Source organism: Cervus canadensis, chromosome 1 (assembly GCF_019320065.1).
Source record: "Cervus canadensis isolate Bull #8, Minnesota chromosome 1, ASM1932006v1, whole genome shotgun sequence".
NCBI classification, from domain to species: domain Eukaryota; kingdom Metazoa; phylum Chordata; class Mammalia; order Artiodactyla; family Cervidae; genus Cervus; species Cervus canadensis.
Window position 1 is genome coordinate 27,747,421 of NC_057386.1, and position 20,525 is coordinate 27,767,945.

Genomic DNA, 20,525 nt, shown 5'->3' on the forward strand with positions numbered 1-20,525 from the left:
ATGTACAGAGGGGAAGTCATGTGAGAACACGGGAAAAGAGGGCCATCTGCATGCCAAGGAGAGAGCCTCAGGAGAGACCGACTCTGCTCAGACTTTGATCTTGAACTTCTGGTCTCTAGGATTGGGAGAAGATAAGTTTCTGTTGCTTAAATCAGTCAATCTGTGTAGCTGGAGGAAAACCATCACCGCATCTTATTGTTTAGTCGCTCAGTCCTAGCCAACTCTGCGACCCCATGGACTGTAACCCACCAGGCTCCTCTGTCCATGGGATTCTCCAGGCAAGAATACTGAAGTGGGTAGCCATCTCCTTCTCCAGGGGATCTTCTCAAGGATCGAACCCATGTCTCCTGCATTAGCAGGTAGATTCTTTACCACTTAGACACATGGGAAGCCCTCACCATATCTAGGAAAACCTTAATAAGTGAGTAAAGAGACCAGCCATCTCTAGGAGCCCCTGGGCAGGTTGTGCAGCCCGAGAGGGCTGTCTTCTTACTTTTATGTGGAAAGAGACAAGTTCTTCCTGACCCTCCTGATCGCCACTAGACCCCTCTCCGAAGCTCTTCTCCTGGAATGGAGAAGGTCATATGCAAAAGATCAGAGACATAGATCTTGTTCCCAACTGTGTCTCTCCTATTCTAAGAGGTGGGAAGGGATGAAGGGCTGCCCTATTGCTTAAGTCCTTACATTTTGGGTCCCTTTAAAAATTGAAAAGAGGGGACTACCCTGATGGCTTCCCAGGTGGCTCAGATGGTAAAGTGTCTGCCTGCAATTTGGGAGACCCGAGTTCGATCCCTGGGTTGGGAAAATCCCCTGGAGAAGGAAATGGCAACCCACTCCAGTATTCTTGTCTGGGAAATCCCGTGGACAGAGGAGCCTGGTGGGATATAGTCCATGGGGTTGCAAAGAGTCAGACACAACTTAGCGACTGAACACAAGCTGTGGCGTGGCCCCAGGAAAGAAAAAATTGAAGACAAAAACGTTGAACCTGTTGAGTTATATAAAGCAACATTGGCTGTGACTGCAGATCTCAGGAATTTCTGGTTCTTTCCAGACTGACCCGTCTTGGCTGAGATTATGGGGTGGGGGTGGGGGTGCGAATGATTCACAGAAGAATAGCTGTTTCGGTTCTGGGCTGGAGGAGAGGCCGGAGCCTGGGTCATTGAGCCCGAGGACCTGGGCTTCCTGGTGGCCATCACAGTTGGCTGTCCTCCCAGATCAGTGGAGTAATGAGCAACCGAGCTGCCTCTGGGGGAGGAAACAGTTAAAGTCCTACCGCAGCTGCAGTCCTCTGGGCGTGGTTCTACTGTCTGACTCGGGCTCCGGATCCTGGGCCCAGAGGCAGAGGAAGCCCAGCTCGGCAGCGGCAGACCGTCTACATGGCTGAATTGGATCTGATGGCTCCAGGCCCGCTGCGCGGGGTCCCCGCTCACCCTCCGGCCACTCTCAGCCCAGACTCTGGCTCGGCCAGTCCTGCAGAGGAAGAGGACCCGGGCTCCCCGGGGAGCCCCCCAGGGGAAACTGGGGGACAGGGCTCTGAGTGGCAGGGGGCTCCCGAGGCCGAGGGCCTGGAGGAGGAGGAGGAGGTCCTGTGTGACTTCTGTCTCGGGGCCAGCAGGGTGAAGGCCGTCAAGTCCTGCCTGACCTGCATGGTGAACTACTGCCCGGAGCACCTGCGGCCGCACCAGGAGAACAGCAGGCTGCACGGCCACCAGCTGACCGAGCCCGCCAGGGACCGGGACCTGCGGCTGTGCCCCGCGCACCGCAGCCCACTGACCGCCTTCTGCGACCCCGATGGGCAGTGCATCTGCGAGGAGTGCAGCCAGGCCGAGCACAGGGGCCACGCCTTGGTCTCCCTGGACGCCGCCCGCAGGGACAAGGAGGCAAGTGCTGGGGTCTGGGGGAGAGGGAGGTGGGGAGGCCGTGTGCCCGGGAGGCTCCTGGGGCTGCGTTCTCTCAGCCTTGCTACCTGGTGGTACACCCAGCCTGAGTGTCTTTTGCACTTGGCTTTGGGACTCTGTCGTAGCTCACTCTGTCCCCGCTGGCCCCACTGTCCCTGAAACGCTCTCTGTCTGTCTGTCGCTCCTCTTGCTGGTTTCCTGCTGTTTCTCACTCAGCTTTCAATGCTGATCTGTGTCTGGGGGTGGGATATACAAGGTGTACGACTGAGGACAGGGTGTTCCCCTCTGGTCAGGTCTGAGTGGCAATGAATGAAATGTAAACCTTGGCAGAAATTCTGAAGAAAAGAACCAAAATTTCCCCCTAATTTCTCTTCTTCCCTTTACCCCAAACGAGATATCGGGAGACAGAGCCCCTCAGGAGGTGCCAGCTATGAAATTCAAGACCTTGAGATGGGCTGAGATAACTTAGAACTGGGAACGTCTTTCCTGGACAATGTCAAGGACCACTATCCTTAGGGAAAATAAACCTCCTCATCAGATAGAGGCATCAGGAGAGACAGAAACACTGTGTTCATAGCCTGTAATTTTATTCCCATCAGATAGGGAAACTGTTTCTGGAACAACTGGCTTTTCTCTGCCCTAAAGCTGAGAGCCTGGAGAACTCTTGGGAATGGACTTAAATGCTTTGTTTTCCTTACTTGGACTTCCAAGAGCACTTTTGTTATGAAGGTGGGGCGGGCGGGGAATGTGCAGTTGAACTTTGTCCCACATTTCTTTCTTTCTTTCTTTTTTTAAAATGTTTATTTATTTAGCTGTGTCGGACCTTTGTTGAAGCATGCCGGCTTAGTTGCATCTTAGTTCCTTGACCAGGGATCAAACCCTTTTCTCCTGTATTGAAAGGTGGATTCTTAGCCAGTGGACCACCAGGGAAGTTCTGTGCCACATTTCTTGTGTCCAGATGCTGGGCAGCTCCCTTGTTGGCACTGAGCACAGTGCCTTGGCCCAGGGCTCCAAGACAGCTGAGAAGGAGCTTCCTGGGAGGGGCAGGTTCCTAGCAGGGTCCCTCTTCCACTTCCTCCCTTAAGTGTTTATCTGATGTTAGTGGGAATAGTTCTGGAAAGTTCTGTATCCCAGATGTCAGTGAGTCACCAGCTCTAGAATCCACTTGTCAACTGTTCCCAGCATCTCTAGTGCCAGGAAATGTCTGGTCAGGAGAGCTGGTCATTTCCACCCACTCCTCACGTTCACGGCCACGAGGAGGCTCTTTATCAACGGACAGGTCAGAGGACAGAGCTCCAGGTAATTGAGGAAACTGGTCTTGGAGGGTTGCCATGTGCAACATGCTTCCCTGGGATTTCTCCATTCGGTCCTAGGATAACTCTACGAGGTGGCAGCTCTTCATCCCTACCATATTTGTCCAAGCTCATACAGAAGGCTAAGTCATGGAGTAAGGGATGGGACCTTCTGGAAGGCCACCCACTGGAGGACACAAGGAAGGACCCCAAGGTCACAATATTATAACCTTACTTTTTAAAAAAAATGCACCAAAAACCTGCCATACATGTAGTAAAGAGTTGAAGGCAGAGTGCATTTCCTTTGTTCAGGGTATAATATCTGAATTCTGTCATGTTTAACTGGAAAAGGAATGCATGTACATACACACAGAGGAACAATCACCAAATACTGCAATAGATTTTACCAGAAAAGGTCTCCCTCCCATCCTGGATCCACCCATCTCCTTCTTCAGAAGTATATATGCTCAGTCACTAAGTCGTGTCCATCTCTTTGCAACCCCATGGACTATAGCCCTGCCAGGCTCCTCTGTCTATGGGATTTTTTCAGGCAAGAGTACTGGAGTGGGTTGCCATTTTCTTCTCCACAGGAGCTTCCCGACCCAGGGGAGTAACTCTCCATAGGAATAACATTGATCCCCAGGGATCGAACTTGCACCTTTGCATTGCAGGCAAATTCTTTACCTTTGAGCCACCTGGAAAACCTCTCTTCAGAGGTAAACACCATCATATGCTCTTCCTTCTCGTTCTTTTCAGAAATTCTGTGCCTGTAGCAGCATAGATACAACATGAATTTTAAATGTAGTGTAAGCTGGTGCATTACAGAGACATTGAGTAGTTGTTATTCTGAGCAGGGAGAGTTGTTTAGTGCAGGGACCCCCAACCTCTGGGATCTAACCTGACAATCTGAGGTGGAGCTGACGTAATAATAGAAGTGTTAGTCGCTCAGTTGTGTGCAACTCTGCGACCCCGTGGACTACAGCCCTCCAGGCCCCTCTGTCCATGGGATTCTCCAGGCCAGAATATTGGAGTAGGTGGCCATTCCCTTCTCCAGGGGATCTTCCCAACCCAGGGATTGAACCTGGGTTTCCCTCATTGCAGGCAGATTCTTTACCATTAATAGAAATAAAGTACACAATAAATAATAGAAATAAGTAATGTGCTTGAATCATCCAGAAAACCACCCCCCATCCATGGAGGACTTTTCTTCCACGAAACCAGTTCCTGGTGCTAATAAAGTTGGGGACCGCTTGTGTAGTACATGTGCAGAACCCCAAATTCGGACACCCCAGGAGGGAGCTGTGTCAGTAACACAAAGACACCCAGGACAGTTTTTGGTGCTGAAAGCAGTAGCATTTATAGGAGCAGTGCAGTAGCCCCGGGCTCTGGCCTGTTCACCGCCTCTTACGGGTCTGCTTGTCTGAGTTTTCTGCTTTTCTGCTCTGCGTCCTTGCTTTCAATTCAGAGCAAGCGTGCCCAGTAAGTGCTCTCTCTCTCGGTAGTCCTTGCGGCTCAGGAACTGAAAGATTTCTTGCCAGGAGACCGGCTCAGAAGACACAGTTCCTCGAGGAGGCTGCAACCTCCACCAGGATTATTTGGACAGTCTTAGCAGACCTCAGTAAGGCTCCAGAAGTTTCATCTTTCCTTCAGCCAACCTGAAGTGGCTGGAGCTGAAGGTCACTGTGCTGAAGGTCACTTCACTTTGCTAAAGCTCACCTTGGATGGTGTTTAGGGCTGCTTGCTCAGGCAAGCCTGTCATGCAGAGGAAACTGAAAACGGCAGGGTCAGCCCCAGGGACAAAGGGCAGCCAGGACCCTGCACAGGGTCTGCAGAGCAACTGGTTTCTCAGTTCTCCGTCTGAGCCTCTTCTGCAGCTCCTACGCTCTCCAGCTATGCCTTTGGGCAGAAACTCTGAATTTGGGAAATCCAGGTGTTCTCTGATTATTTCTTCTGTGCTGCTGGGCTCCTGGGGCCCAGCCCTTTCCTGTGGGGACTCACCTCTTCCCCTTCCTGGGGCCAACTTCCCAGGGCCCCATAACTTAAATTTTCTTGTTTTTAGTTGAAGTATAGCTTGACTTACAATGCTGTGCCAATCTCCACTGTGCAGCAGAGTGACTCAGTTTTAACATATATACTTTCTTTTTTAAATATTCTTTTCCATTAGGGTTTATCTCAGGATACTGAATATGGTTTCCTGTGCTATACAGTAGGATTTTGTTGTTTATCCATCCTATATATAATTGACATAAATTCGAGCAAACCCTGGAAGATAGTGAGGGACAGGGAAGCCTGGTGAGCTGCAGTGCGTGGGGTGGCAAAGAGTTGGACACGACTGAGCGACTGAGCTGAACTGAATCCCAGTCTCCCAGTCTGTCCCTCTCCCTTAGCTTTCAAGAGCAGCTGGTCTTAACTCCACTCACCTTCTCAGAACTCAGGCTCCCTGCCAGGAAGTGAGGCTGCATGCTTGCCTGCCTGTGTGCGTATGTGCATGTTGTGAAATCTGTACCACTTCTGTGACTGCTTTTCTGTTCTTTTCTGTTCCTCGCTATGTTTATCAATTATTGAGAACTTTTTGTGGGCTCAGTGTGCTGCACCCTCCCAGGGAGTGTGGGCTGTAATCAGGAAGCCAAGGCAGGCCTGTGGCTCCCTGGACGTCCAAGGGCTGGGGCAGCACAAAAGCTCAGCCATGTGTTCCGAGGAGGCAGCCCCTGGCAGTGAGGGGCGGTGATCTTGGGAGGAGGGAAGGCCTGGGCTGGACCCCATCTTAGACCTTTAGGTCCATTCGTGGCAGGTCACTGCATCCAACCTCAGCACAGGTTCCAGAAAGCTAAGGACAGGGTAGGGACGTGGACACAGTCTCAAGGTGAAGCAAGAGCCAGGTTCTGAGAGCCACAAGTGTCCCCAGTTCTCTGGGGAGCAGTTAATCAGCGTTGTTCATGGCCGTCTGCTGCCAGAAGGCAGATGGCTTGAGGCTGTTCAGAAGAATTTCTTCTAGAACTTCTGAAGAGTGTGTTGGACTCAGTATTATCTAACTTGCTTTTTCTTAAACATTCTACTGCCTTTGAGAGCAGGGAGGCTGCCTTATGTAACTGGACTGACATGTAGTGGGCTCTGACCAGCTGCCTGAGGAGTGAAGTCAGGGCCCAGGTGGGACTCTTTGGTTCCCAGAGGGACACACAGCATGCCTGACACCATGTAGAATTTCTTTCATTCTCTCTCCTCACTCCCTCTGCTGTTCCAGCTTGCATCTCTAACCTGACCCTGGCCACCCAGCCGGGTGCGGCCTGTGCCCTGGAGGAAGAAGCAAGAAACAGTCTGTTAACATCTTCTTGAGGTGCCAGAGGAGATGCTAGAGGGTCTGACGGGGGCCGTGGAGCCCACCAGTGGCAGGTGTTGGATCACAGACACGGTGCCCTTTGCACAGCATCTGTCCTCTCCCCACCAAGGCAGGTGGGGCTCTCCGTGCCCCTGGATGTGGGGCATTTACGTTCACTGGCACTCCTGTCCTACTTTGGTGCAGAGCCTGCCCTGGCTTGCGATGTGTGTGCGGCTGATGTCTTGGGAAATCCTGGAGCCGGGGTCTGAGGTGCCCCGTCATTTTCTGGGAACAGGAATAGCTGGAGGTGCTGGTTGCCTGAGTGGTCCCACCTGTCATGGGTAAACGGGAGTGCCCGCTGGTGGGGTGACTCAGAGGGCCCCATGAGGCACTATGGAGTCCTTTTCTCCTTTAATGGCAGTCTGCAGACAGCGGGGAGAAACCCCTCCCGATATACTCTGGGGGTCTCCTGGGTCCCTGGGTCATGCTGGGGCTGACCCCTTTAACATGTTCTCACGTCTGTGCTGTTGCCATTGTGTGTTCCTTTGTGTCTCCCACCACCTTTTAAATAAGCGCCTCATGTCCTTCCCGCTACCCAACCTGGAGCAGGTCGCTGGGTAAGCCTTTCTGATAGACCAGGATCCCACAGTCTCCCCCAAATAGGTCAGGTCCCTTCTTTCTCCCCCACTTCCCCCACTCCTGGACATCAGGTCTCAGGCGTGGGAAGTCAGTGGACTCCCATCGGCTCTGAGTCAGGACCCTGGAACCTGATCAGATGTTCCCGGCTTTTGGCAGATCGAGGCGGGTCCCCTGCCCGCCTGGGCTTCTGTCCCTGGGGCCTGGGATTACCGCGGGCTTTGGTGGGAGGAAGGGGAGACGCATCAGGTGCTCCCTGCCAGTCCAAGACCTGTTAGGGCAAGTGACTCAGAGCTCAGTGCTGACACACGCTGCTGTGAAAAGCAGCGAAAGCTGTCCTTTCTGCTGCTGCTGTCTCACACCCTTGTGGAGGCAGAAAGCGACGGGGGCCTTTGACGTTCACAAAGCCTCTGGTTTCCTGTCTTGTCAGGTTCTGGGCAGAGAGTGCTTAGGGAGGCGGAGTGGGGCTGGGCGGGGGGTGGGGGTCAAAGCAGGCAAACCCAGAGTTCTCATGTGGGCACTCACCTCGGCGGGGAGGGGTTGCCCTGCCTGCGTCCGGGAGAGAAGATTCCATGATGGAAAGCAGCCAAAGAGGCACGGATAAAATGAAGAAGGCAATGACGCCGCTGCCACCGATGGAGCACCCGCAAGGTGCCGGCTGCTGTGCAGACTTCCCGCTGCCTCCGTCCTTACGGGAGCCCTGTGAATTGGACACTAGCTCTCCCCACCTCACAGTGAAGAAATGCAAGTGTGGAAGCGTTAAGTCAACTTTGTCCCAAAGTCTTGGCTGCTAAGTAGAAACCCTGGGGTACCGTCCACCGCCAGCTCCAAGCCCCCGGTGATCCCTGTCAGCCTGTTCCAGGGCCAGATGGTCCTGTCAATTCCACTGCCAGCTGCGTGACCCTCGTGGCTCTGTTTTCTCACCTGTGTGATGGAGACGGTGTGTTTACCTGCTGTGGGCATGGTCACAATGACAGGAGGAGATTCAGCTGGTAATGCTGGTGCACGGTGGACCCTCTCTGCCTCCACAGAAGGTGCCCAGCCTGCTCCTGGGAGCAGCTTCCGAGGCAAACTCTCCTTTCTATGGAAGAAGGGCAGGTGGCGCTGTTGCTCCCGGGGACCTTCTGGGTGCCCTGGGCACCTTCCTCCCTAACACTGTTGACCTTTTCTCTTCTTAGGCTGAGCTTCGGAGCACCCAGTTAGACCTGGAGCAGAAACTCAAGTTGAATGAAAATGCCATCTCCAGGCTCCAGGCTAACCATAAATCTGTCCTGGTAAGTCTGGCTGGAGTCACCTGCCGGGCTTTGGCACACCTGGCTGGCTGCTGCTGCTGGTTCAGTCAGGCCCACCCGGAACTGTGGGACTTGGCTGCAGGCCCGGCCTCCACGTCCACAGGCCCCTTAGGTCTTATCATCTGGTAGAAACTGTGGGTACAGATCAGGTTGGCTACACCGTAGGGTGGTGTCACCTTGTCGCTGGGATTTGCCGTGAAATTAGTTCAAGGTTGAAACCTGGCAAGTGATTCACTTTTAACAGTGGAGAGTAGGAGCTCACTAGTCCTGTGATGTGTGTGCTAAGTCGCTTCAGTCCTGTCTGACTCTGCGGCCTTGTGAACTGTAGCCCGCCAGGCTCCTCTGTCCATGGGGTTCTCCAGGCAAGAATACTGGAGTGGGTTGCCATGCCCTCCTCCAGTCCTGTGATAGCTCTGGCTCATTTGTATATTTGCATATGCTTTTTTGACCAGGAGCAAATGGTATATGTGGGAATCGAGGGGGGTGGTTAGCTAGAGCTCCAGAAATTATGCATAATCTTGGCTTCTTCCACCATGAGAGGGTGTTCTGCAGGCGATTCTCACTTGTCCTAAATCCTGGCAGACAGAAAAGAGAGGTGAGAGCGGCTGGATTAGTGGATGGTACTGCGGGTTTGAATCCTTGGTCAGGAAGATCCCCTGGAGAAGGAAATGGCAACCCATTCCAGGATTCATGCCTGGGAAAGTCCATGGACATAGGAGCCTGGCGTGCCACAGTCCATGGGGTCACAAAGAGTCGGACATGACTTAGTGACTAAACAACAACAACAGCCACTTGATAAGGCCAATGGTCTGTGTGCTCAGTCTGACTCTTTGCGACCCCGTGGACTTTAGCCCACCAGGTTCCTCTGTCAGTGGCACTTCCCAGGCAAGAATCCTGGAGTGGCTCTCCATGCCCTCCTTCAGGGGATCTTCTGGACCCAGGGATTATACTCAAGTCTCTTGCGTCTCCTGCATTGGTAGGCGGGTTCTTTACCACTGGGCCATCTGGGAAGTCCCATAATGGTATGCCAGGCTACTTAGTTTTAGTCTCTCTGGTTTCTGACCACTTTCCATAATAAACTCTAAGTGGACCCAGACAGTTTCACAAAAGCTTCTCATTAGTGGCAAGCCAATAACCAGAACTCAGAGGAGAATGCAAAATGTGCACCCTTTAGCAGTTAGGAGCAGCAGCATCTTTGCCTATGAAGAATGATTCTACCTCTCCATCCATTCATCTGCCCATCTATCCACCCCTCCCCCAACCATCCATCCATCCATCCATCCACCCACTCACCTGTCAGCACCAGTACCTAAGAACTACCAAAGATAAAAGGAAACTGTTGAAAACAACATGGATTGAAGTTGTTAAATATGACCTTGACTAAGGCATTTACTAAAGATATGGAAGGACAGACTCCCACATACACAGGTGCCATCAGGCAAATCTCTACTATTCATCACATGGAGTTAGTTGTATATATTTTTGAACATGGCATTCCATTCCAACACAGGTAGGCTTGTCCTGCAATACTCAGGTGCTGTGGTCGCCTTCACATGCCCTAAACGTTTTGTGCCTGGCCCAGACACCAGAGGATGTGCTTTCAGCTCAGATGGATCCAGTGGGCAGTTTGTTGCTGTTTGGTCACTAAGTTGTGTTCGACTCTTTGCAACCCCATGGATTGCAGCACACCAGGCTTCCCTGTCCTTCACGATCTCCTGAAGTTTGCTCCAACTCATGTCCATTGAGTCGCTGATGCCATCCAGCTATCTCACCCTTTGTTGTCCCCTTCTCTTCCTGCCCTCAATCTTTCCCAGCCTCAGGGTCTTTTCCAATGATTTGGCTCTTCACGTCAGGTAGCCAAAGTATTGGAGTTTCAACTTCAGTATCAGTCCTTACAATGAATATTCAGTGTTGATTTCCTTTAGGATTGACTGGTTTGATCTCCTTGCTGGACAGTTTGATTTCCTTGGTGGGTAGTTTAGCTAGACATAATGAAGTGCTGAGAAAGCAAATTCATGCTACTGACTTGTACAAAGAAGCCAAATTATTAATTTACTGCAAGAAATATGACTATCAAGTACACTGAACAGGTCCATTGTCCAGACAGGAAGACTGATGTCACAGACTTGAAGAGGAACCTGACTGTCAGAGCTGGGCTCAGCAGACAATGCACAGTCTTGTCTGATGGATGAAAGACAAAGTTAATGAAGAGTAAATAAGGACTCACACCCCAGGGAGTCCTTGTTTTATGGAACCTGGGATTCAAATGAGAATAAAGGCTTTCTTTTATAATAGGAAATTGTTCCCTAATTTGAGGGTTTCTTGGGTGTATATTGGAGTTCTCAGGTGGCGCTAGTGGTTAAAAATTAACCTGCTAATGCAGGAGACTCAGAAGACACAAGTTTGGTCCCTGGGTGGGGAAGATCCCCTAGAGGAAGAAATGGCAACTCACTCCAGTATTCTTGCCTGGGAAACTCCATGGACAGAGGAGCCTGGCGGACTGCCGTCTGTGGGATCACAGAGTCGAACACGACTGAGCATGCACGCATGGGTTTACATTTCTGTGTGTTGAGCTTTGATAAGGTTGCTGCTTCACTAATCACTAATGGGTTCTTCACTGGTTCTCCCCCACCCCCTCACCACTAGGTGTCAGTGTCGGAGGTGAAGGCCGGGGTGGAGGAGCAGTTTGGGGAGCTCCGTGCTGCCATGACGAAGGCCCAGGCCGACGTGATGCTCTTCCTGGAGGAGAAGGAGCAAGCTGCCCTGGGCCAGGCCAATGGCATCAAGACCCACCTGGAGTACAGGAGTGCAGAGATGGAGAAGGCCAGGCAGGAGCTGGACAGGATTGCTGCCATTGGCAGTCCCGTGCTGTTCCTGGAGGTATGGGTCACTGTGACGCCAGAGCCAGAGAGACCCTCACTCTGTTAGGTCCACAGTTGGACATGGCAAGGCAACCACCCTGTTGATAAATGAGGCAGAGAGCAGCAGAGAACAGGAGTAGGAGAGAGGGCTGCCCAGAGCGGAGAGGCTGGACCAGGTCATGGAAGATGCCTTCTATGTGGTCAGGTGCTGAGCTGGACCCATTACATTTTGTGAAGTACATGCCCCTATCAGCCCATGTCACAGATGCAGAAGGTGATGTATTGAGTAGGGCAGCCCTGTTTAGGAAGCACAAAAGCCATGGCAAGTTCTGCTGTGTTTCTTTTCCTGCAGGAGTACTGCAAGTTCAAGAACACGGAGGACAGCGCCTTCCCCAGCGTCTACATAGGGCTCAAGGACAAGCTCTCGGGCATCCACAAGGTCATCACGGACTCCACTGCCCACCTGATCCAGCTGCTGCAGAGCTATAAGGAGAAGCTCCAGGAGTTCTCCAAGGATGGTTAGACGCCAGGGCTTGTGACATCTCTGGAGGGGTTGACGGGGGAGGTGGGAGTCTGGGAGGGAGAACAGAACAGGGGTGGAGAGAATGTCCCATTTTCAGAGCCATCCTCTGGTTGGACTGTGCGGCTGGTGGACACATACCTTGATGATGTTAACTTACAACTGAGATCAAAGAACATGGTCTCCGTATGCCCTTGGCCCACATCTCCACTCAAGTGCAGACTAACATCCAAGGTCACTGATGCCTGTACTTTCAAGTGAAACCCAGGTCAGGCTGGGATCTTTCCTCAGCAGGTTTTACTTCGATGTGGTCCATTGAGCAGGATTCTTTGAAGCGTGATTAGTGTCTGGTCCCTACTTTCCCCAGGAGGCCCAGGGAAGAGCAATTAAAGTGGGGGATTCCTGTTCCTTAGGTTCTCTTGCCCACTGGGACAGGTGAGCATTCACAACTCTTGATTTTCTAGAGGAGTACGACATCAGAACTCAGGTGTGTGCTGTCATTGAGCACAGACATCGGACCTCAAAACCCGAGCCCTGCACCAGGCCGCAGTTCCTCCAGTGTAAGTCGTGAGCTGCCCTACTTTCCCTGGGTGTGGATGTGCATGTGATGCTTCGGAAGCAAGGACACCATCTATCAGCAGGTTTCAGGTTCTTGCAACCTCAGGTCTATCCCCAAATGGTACATTTAAATTTTTTTTTTTTTTTAAAATATTTATTTATTTTATTTATTTATTTGGCTGTTCCCAGCCTTAGCTGCAGCATGTGGGATCAAGTTCCTTGACCAGGGATTGAACCCTGGCCCCCTGCATTGGGAGCACAGAGTCTTAGCCTCTAGACCACCAGGGAAGTCCCTGTACATTTAAATTTTAAATAAGTTGAATTTCAAAAAAAATTAGAACTTTTAATTTTGAAACCGTTTCAGAATTAAAAAAAAAAAAACATTGCACAAAAGAGGACCAAGAATTCTGATACATTTTTCACCTAGCTTTTCCAAACGTGAGCACTTTACGTAACTATGGTCCATTGATCCAAATCAGGAAGTGAGCATTGCTGGCTGGAATTTATTCAGATTTCACCAGGGTTGCTCCCAGTGTCCTTCTGGTCGGAAGTCCAGTCCAGAGTCACAGATGTTTTCTGACTCCTTAGCTTCCTCCAGTCTGTGTCCAGTCCTTTAGTCCTTCTGTGTCCTTCACAACCTTGGCCCCTTTGAAGATCCTGGCTGGTTACCAGGTGGCTCCCTTTAAAGTCTGACTTGACTGGAATTACTTAGCCCGTTGTCCTGTCCTGATGTGGAAGTGTCCTGGTCTGTTGGCATTTTTAGAAACACTTATTTTTAATCAATACTTGCTCATGGTTAACAAGACAGGGAGGTCTCGTCTCCCAGGAGAGGAAGGATGTGTCTGGGTAATCAAGGCTCATTTTTCTGACTTTAATCTCTTTGGAAGTCACTGTTCAACCCTGCTTCTGCTTGCTTTCTGGGGGTGAGCTCTGGCTGGCCGACTCCTGAACCCTGTTTGCCCTGGTCTTGACGTGGAGCCTCGGGTTTGATGACCCTGTTCTTGCCACAGCTCCTCGTCTCCCCCAAGACCTCTTGGTTTCCAGTTTCCTTTATTTATTCTTTCGCGCTTCCTGACAGCAGCATATGTATGTTTTACAAACAGACAATACAGTTAATATAGGGGCTTCCCAGCTGGCGCGATGGAAAAGAATCCTGCCATTGCAGGAGACATCAGTTCAGTTCAGTTGCTCAGTCATGTCCAACTCTTTGCGACCCCATGAATCGCAGCATGCCAGGCCTTCCTGTCCATCACCAACTCCTGGAGTTTACTCAAACTCATGTCCATAAAGTTGGTGATGCCATCCAGCCATCTCATCCTCTCTTGTCCCCTTCTCCTCCTGCCCCCAATCCCTCCCAGCATCAGGGTCTTTTCCAATGAGTCAACTCTTCCCATGAGGTGGCCAAAGTATTGGAGTTTCAGCTTCAGCATCAGTCCTTCCAATGAACACCCAGGATTGATCTCCTTTAGGATGGACTGGTTGGATCTCCTTGCAGTCCAAGGGACTCTCGAGACTCTAATACCACAGTTCAAAAGCATCAGATTTTCGGTGCTCAGCTTTCTTTACAGTCTAACTCTCACATCCATACATGACCACTGGAAAAACTATAGCCTTGACCAGATGGACCTTTGTTGGCAATGTAATGTCTCTGCTTTTTAATATACTATCTAGGTTGGTCATAACTTTCCTTCTAAGGAGTAAGCGTCTTTTAATTTCATGGCTGCAATCACCATCTGCAATGATTTTGGAGCCCCCCCCCCCAAAATAAAGTCTAACACTGTTTCGACTGTTTCCCCATCTATTTGCAATGAAGTGATGGGACCCGATGCCATGATTTTAGTTTTCTGAATGTTGAGCTTTAAGCCGACTTTTTCACGCTCCTCTTTCACTTTCATCAAGCAGCTCTTTGGTTCTTCTTCTTTCTGTGTGTCATCTGCATATCTGAGGTTACTGATATTTCTCCTGGCCATCTTGATTCCAGCTTGTGCTTCATTCACCCCAGCGTTTCTCATGATGTACTCTGCATATAAGTTAAACAAGCAGGGTGACAATATACAGCCTTGACGTACTCCTTTTCCTGTTTGGAAGCAGTCTGTTATTCCATGTCCAGTTCTAACTGTTCCTTCCTGACCTGTGTACAGGTTTCTCAAGAGGCAGGTCAGGTGGTCTGGTATTCCCATCTCTTTCAGAATTTCCCACAGTTTATTGTGATCCACACAATCAAAGGCTTTGGCATAGTCAATAAAACAGAAATAAATGTTTTTCTGGAACTCTCTTGCTTTTTCAATGAGCCAGCGGATGTTAGCAATTTGATCTCTGGTTCCTCTGCCTTTTCTAAAACCAGCTTGAATATCTGGAAGTTCATGGTTCACATATTGCTGAAGCCTGGCTTGGAGAATTTTGAGCATTACTTTGCTAGCGTGTGAGATGAGGGCAATTGTGCGGTAGTTTGAGCATTCTTTGGCATTGCCTTTCTTTGGGATTGGAATGAGAACTGACCTTTTCCAGTCCTGTGGCCACTGCTGAGTTTTCCAAATTTGCTGGCATATTGAGTGCAGCACTTTCACAGCATCATCTTTCAAGATTTGAAATAGCTCAACTGGAATTCCATCCCCTCCACTAGCTTTGTTCGTAGTGATGCTTTCTAAGGCCCACTTGACTTCACATTCCAGGATGTCTGGCTCTAGGTGAGTGATCACACCATCGTGGTTATCTGGGTCATGAAGATCTTTCTTGTACAGTTCTTCTGTATATTCTTGCCACCTCTTCTTAATATCTTCTGCTTCTGTTAGGTCCATACCATTTCTGTCCTTTATTGAACCCATCTTTGCATGAAATGTTCCCTTGGTATCTCTAAGTTTCTTGAAGAGATCTCTAGTCTTTCCCATTCTGTTGTTTTCCTCTATTTCTTTGCATTGATCGGTGAGGAAGAAGGCTTTCTTATCTCTCCTTGCTATTCTTTGGAACTCTGCATTCAAATGGGAATATCTTTCCTTTTCTCAGGAGACATAAGAGATGCAAATTTGATCTCTGAGTCAGGAAGATCCCCTGGAGAAGGGGATGGCAACCCACTCCAGTATTCTTGCCTGGAGAATGCCATGGACAGAGGAGTCTGGTGGGCTACAGTCCATGGGGGTTGCAAAGAGTAGGACATGACTGAAGTGACTTAGCATGCACACACATAGTTGATACAAGAAGCCAACTGATGTGGAGCTGCTGCACGTGTTGGGGGAGATTCATGGGTGACTTAGATGGGGGTGAATGGGGCCTCTAGGTGGGACTTGGGGCTTCCAGTGTGAGTTGAGGGGCAAAATGACGGAGGATGGGGCCAAGAGAAATGTCAAAATAACCTGGAGTGTGACTTGAGCATTTGGGTGTGTGGAGGTGTCCTCTGGGGTCAGGAAGAGAATATCTGTGTACATGCGGGGGGACTGCTTGAGAATTCTCCTGCTAAATAGTGGCCAAATATTTTAACAAATGAGTGAATCAGATGTGAGTGTATGACCCTTACCAACACTGCATAGAAAAGCACCTGAATTTCAGGATGTGTTTGTCAAATGAATGAAAACATGGGCCCATCAGTAAATTTTATTTCTTGATTCAGTTCAACAAATAATACAGTAAATGGCAAGCAGTTTGAGCTTCAAGAAGGAAGGAAGGAAGTGGGGGTGACTTGTTAAAAGGTGTCTGGGACCACTTACCACCTGTGTGGGAGAGAGGCCCCCTCCCCCTGCCCCCCGCCTAGCAATTCCCCCAGACATGGCTGGGCATCCCAGTATTTAACTCTGTCCTGATACTCTCTGCCTGGAGATGCTATCAGAGCCCACCAGACGGCCTTCACTTCAGATGCCAGTCACAATTATGGGACCCTCAGAGGACCCACAACTTCTGTCCGACTTGGCTACAATCTAAGGCTCCCAGGACCCTCCTTGGATTCGAGCATTTGCTAGAACAGCTCACAGAATTCAGGAAGACGCTTACGTTCACCAGTTCATGAAAGGATGTGACGAAGGACACAGATGAGCAGCCAGAGGAAGGGAGAGATGCTCAGAGCGAGGGCTCTGAGGGTCCCCATGGGGGTGGGAATCAATTGCCTGATGTGGATGTTTGTCAGCCTGGAAGTGCTCAGAACCCCATACTACTGGGATTTTATGGGGCTTTTATCCCACAGGCGTGATGAACCACTTCCAGCCCATCTCTCTTCCCAAGAGAAGAGGAGTTAGGGCTGCGAGATCCAAGCAGAACTTGGTCATGACTTGGTCTTTTTGGTGACCAGCCAGCCCCACCCCACCATCCCCACACACAGAGTCACCTCATTAGAACAAAAGACACTCGGACTTCCCTGATGATCCAGTGGCTAAGACTCCGAGCTCCTAAGGCACCGGGCCCGGGCTCAATCCCTGGTCAGGGAACTAGATCCCACATGCCAAAACTGAGATCTAGTGTAGCCAAATAAATAAATAAATGAACACAAAACGAGACCCCCCAAACTCTACCTCTTAAGAAAAAAAAAAGACACTTGTTTAACCCGGGAAATTACAAGGGTTTCAGGAGCTCTGTGTCAGGAACTGGTCTCAGCATGGGATTTTCCAGGCAAGAATACTGAAGTGGGTTGCCATTTCCTCTTCCAAGGGGATCTTCCTGACCCAGAGATTGAGCCTGTGTCTCCTGTGTCTCCTGCATTGCAGGCGGATTCTTTCTAGGCAAGAATATTGGAGTAGGTTGCCATTTCCTGCTCCAGGGGATCTTCCTGACCCAGGGATCAAAACTGAGTCTCTTGCATCTCCTGCATTGGCAGGCAGGTTCTTTACCTCTGAACTGATTGGGAAGCCTGTCAAAGACCAAACATTAGAACAAAAGATGGTGCTAGTGCTGTTACCACTCAGGAAATTACAGGGAACTCTGTGCCAGGAGCCAGGGGCAAAGACCAAGTCTACAATTACTACAAGTCACAGAGTCCCGCTTGTGTTCTGTTTCCTGGTTTTCACCCACCTCTTCTCTGGGAGGGGACGGGACCTGGGTAGACAGGGAACAGAGGGATGGATGTCTTCTCATCCCTTGGAGGCTGGCTAGGTATGAGTCAGTGGTCAGCCCCTGACTTTCTATGTCCCCCTCAGATGCCTGTGATGTTGTCTTCGACCCCGACACGGCACACAGGTACCTCCGGCTGCAAGATGACAACCGCAAGGTCACCAACACGGCGCCCTGGGAGCACCCGTATCCCGACCTGCCCAGCAGGTTCTCACACTGGCGGCAGGTTCTGGCCCAGCAGAGCCTGTACCTGCACAGGTACTACTTCGAGGTGGAGCTCTCGGGAGCGGGTGTCTATGTGGGCCTGACGTGCCAGGGCATCGACCGCAAGGGCGAGGAGCGCAACAGCTGCATCTCCGGGAACGACTTCTCCTGGAGCCTCCACTGGGATGGGAAGGGATTCAGGGCATGGCACAGCGATGCGGAGACCCTGCTCAGCGCCAACGCTTGCCGGAGGCTGGGGGTCTATGTGGACTTCCCCGGCGGGGGCCTCTCCTTCTACGGCGTCGAGCCTGAGACCCTGACGCTGCTGCATAGGTTCCAGTGTAAGTTTTCGGAGCCCGTCTACCCAGCCTTCTGGCTTTCCAAGAAGGACAGTGCCATCCGGATTGCGGATCTTGGAGAGGAACCTGAGAAGCCAGGGCCGGCCCTGGTGGAGTCTGCTGCCTAGATGCTGATCCAGGTCTCAGACCTGTGCTGACACACGGACAGGTGGCAGTTTTCATTGGAAGACTGACTGGGGGTCTCTGCCAGCACCTGCTGGCTTTAGAAATTGTGTGGGGATGAGGGGAAGGGTCTCTGGTCGCCGCCTGGGCGCCTCACTGCACTGGTCCCCGTGTTTGCAGTAATCCTCAAACCCTAGGTCCCCCTCACCATCTTCTTATGATCTTGTCCTGTCTGCTTGGGTGGACCGCACGCTGTGCCCAGAGTTGGTCACCAGGCAACCTTAGAGCGATCAGAAAGACTGCAGAGGAATCATAACCAATGGCTAACCTTGTCTTACTCCTGCGTCCCCTGTTCTGAGCGCCTCCTGGGCCTCAGCCCTTGTGACCCTCTCGGCAGCCCCATGGAGAGGTGCTCAACCACCCCCACTTGGCAGATGGACAGGCTGCGGTCCAGGGGGTTAGTGAACTCACTCAGGGTCACTGTGGTCACGTGGAGAGTGAGTGGCCAAGCTGGGATTCAAACCTGACATCGAACTTCTAACCACCACCCCGCACTGCCCTCGTCCTTAGATCACAGGTGTTGTGTGTAAGGGAATAAACTACAAGGTGAACTGCATTTGTGAGCATGGAGAGTCTGACAGCCTCAGTGGCTTTTTGTGCCCATGTCTGATGGGCCTTGCAGCTGTGCTGTGACGGAGAGCTCACTACCTCACAGGCAGCTCTCCTGGCTTGGGCACAGTGAGAACTCAGGACTGTCTTCATAGGGTCCACATCCTAGTCCCTGTGACCTCGGCAGATGGCCCTAGCACCTCTCTTCTGGAGCCACCTAGATGGTGGGGACGTGTCTAATTCCTTATCCAGCGGTCAGTTGTCTACACACTTAGGGGTAGCTCTCATGGGTCCCCCAGGAATATGCGTGTTTTCACATCTTATTTGCCAGTTGCTTTGTGGTTTCCAGATCTTTTACCCCTCTGGTCACTTTTTCTTCCTTTCGACAGATTGTTCCCTAAAATTAAAGGTTCCTTAGTCCTTATTCTTGCTCAATAGTGTCTGACTCTGCGACCCCATGGACTGTAGCCTGCCAGGCTCCTCTGTCTATGGGATTTCCCAGTCAAGAATACCAGAGTGGGTTGCCATTTTCTTCTCCAGGGGATCTCCCTGACTTGGGGATTGAATCTGCGTCTCATGTGTCTCCTGCACTGGCAGATGATTCTTTACCGACATCAAACCTTTAGGCAAATGACAAACTGTATCTCAATGGGTTTCTGAGGACATAACCTGAAGTCCCTTCTGGGACTCACTGGAAATATAACTTCTGGGTCTTTTCCATGACCTGTGTCAAGGCAAGCCTCTTCCTCCTTGCCCTGTCTGGTCATCCTGTCTCAAGAGCACATTATCTCAGCATCACTTGACTTGTTTCCGGAGACCCTGTCAGACATTTGAATCATAGGATTTACACAGTGTAGGGTTTTAATTTTCAAACTGAATTTAAAGTTTTTGAATTTTATTGACTTTAAAAAAATTTGAATTGTAAAACTCATCACATCACTGCTGCTTGTGGAGATAGATTTGTTTCATGATCCTATCAGGTTATAACAGCTCTCCTTCCTATCCTGCAGAAATTGGTGACCTTTTCTTAAATCTTACTCTTGTTGATACATAAATTTGTTAGAGTCTTGCAGTCGTCAGTCAATACCTTTTGGTTTTAGTTATTCAATAAGCCATGCATCAGTGTGGGACTTCCCTGGCAGTCCAGTGGTTAAGACTTCACCTTCCAATGCAGCGGGTGCAAGTTCAGTCACTGGTTGGAGAGCTAAGATCCCACATGCCTCGTGGCCAAAAATCCAAGACATAAAACAGAAGCAATATTGTAACATTCAATAAAAACTTAAAAAATGGTCCAAGTAAAAAAAAATCTTTTAAAAAAGTTATGCATGCGTAGAACTCTTTGATAATGTAGTCCACCTCTGCACCTTTATGCACTGGACACCATGAAGGACTTTTTCAACAGCAAAGGTCAAGATAAGCTATATCAGCACTTCCTTCTAACAGTGCTCTGAGCGGAGAAAAAGATCAGCTTGGCCACTGTGTTTTTTTTAAACCCCCGTAGGTTGTTGATGCTTCTTCCCTAAATGCTCACAAACTATTTGATAAAGCATTTTAGAATTCAGGTACAAATTCACATCTAGTCTGCTGTCTCTAGAATCCACCTCATTTTTTTTTTAAAAATCTAGACAATTTTGCCTGTCTCCATCCTCCAGCATTCTCCCTAGTTTCTCAAAATTTACTGCCTGGGTTTCAGTCACGTTGGTAAAATGTGTCAGTGTCATGAGATGTCATTTGTTTAGGCCATACTCAGACTCATAAAAGGAACCCTCTGGGTGTCTCCTCACCTGTCTTTAATACCAGCTTCTCTTTTTGTTCACTCGTTAAGGGCTTCCCTAGTGGTTCAGGGG

The 20,525-nt window shown here is 50.3% G+C and overlaps 1 protein-coding gene across 1 annotated transcript; it reads left to right on the forward strand.

The window, feature by feature from the left end:
* Positions 1-1,135: 1,135 nt before the first annotated feature.
* TRIM16 (tripartite motif containing 16) lies at positions 1,136-19,755 on the forward strand. Its single transcript, XM_043473559.1, has 6 exons — positions 1,136-1,880; positions 8,321-8,416; positions 11,081-11,314; positions 11,648-11,813; positions 12,280-12,375; positions 17,491-19,755. The coding sequence occupies exons 1-6, from the start codon at positions 1,377-1,379 to the stop codon at positions 18,072-18,074; spliced, it is 1,680 nt and encodes a 559-aa protein (XP_043329494.1). The 5' UTR covers positions 1,136-1,376; the 3' UTR covers positions 18,075-19,755.
* The last annotated feature ends 770 nt before the right edge of the window (positions 19,756-20,525 follow it).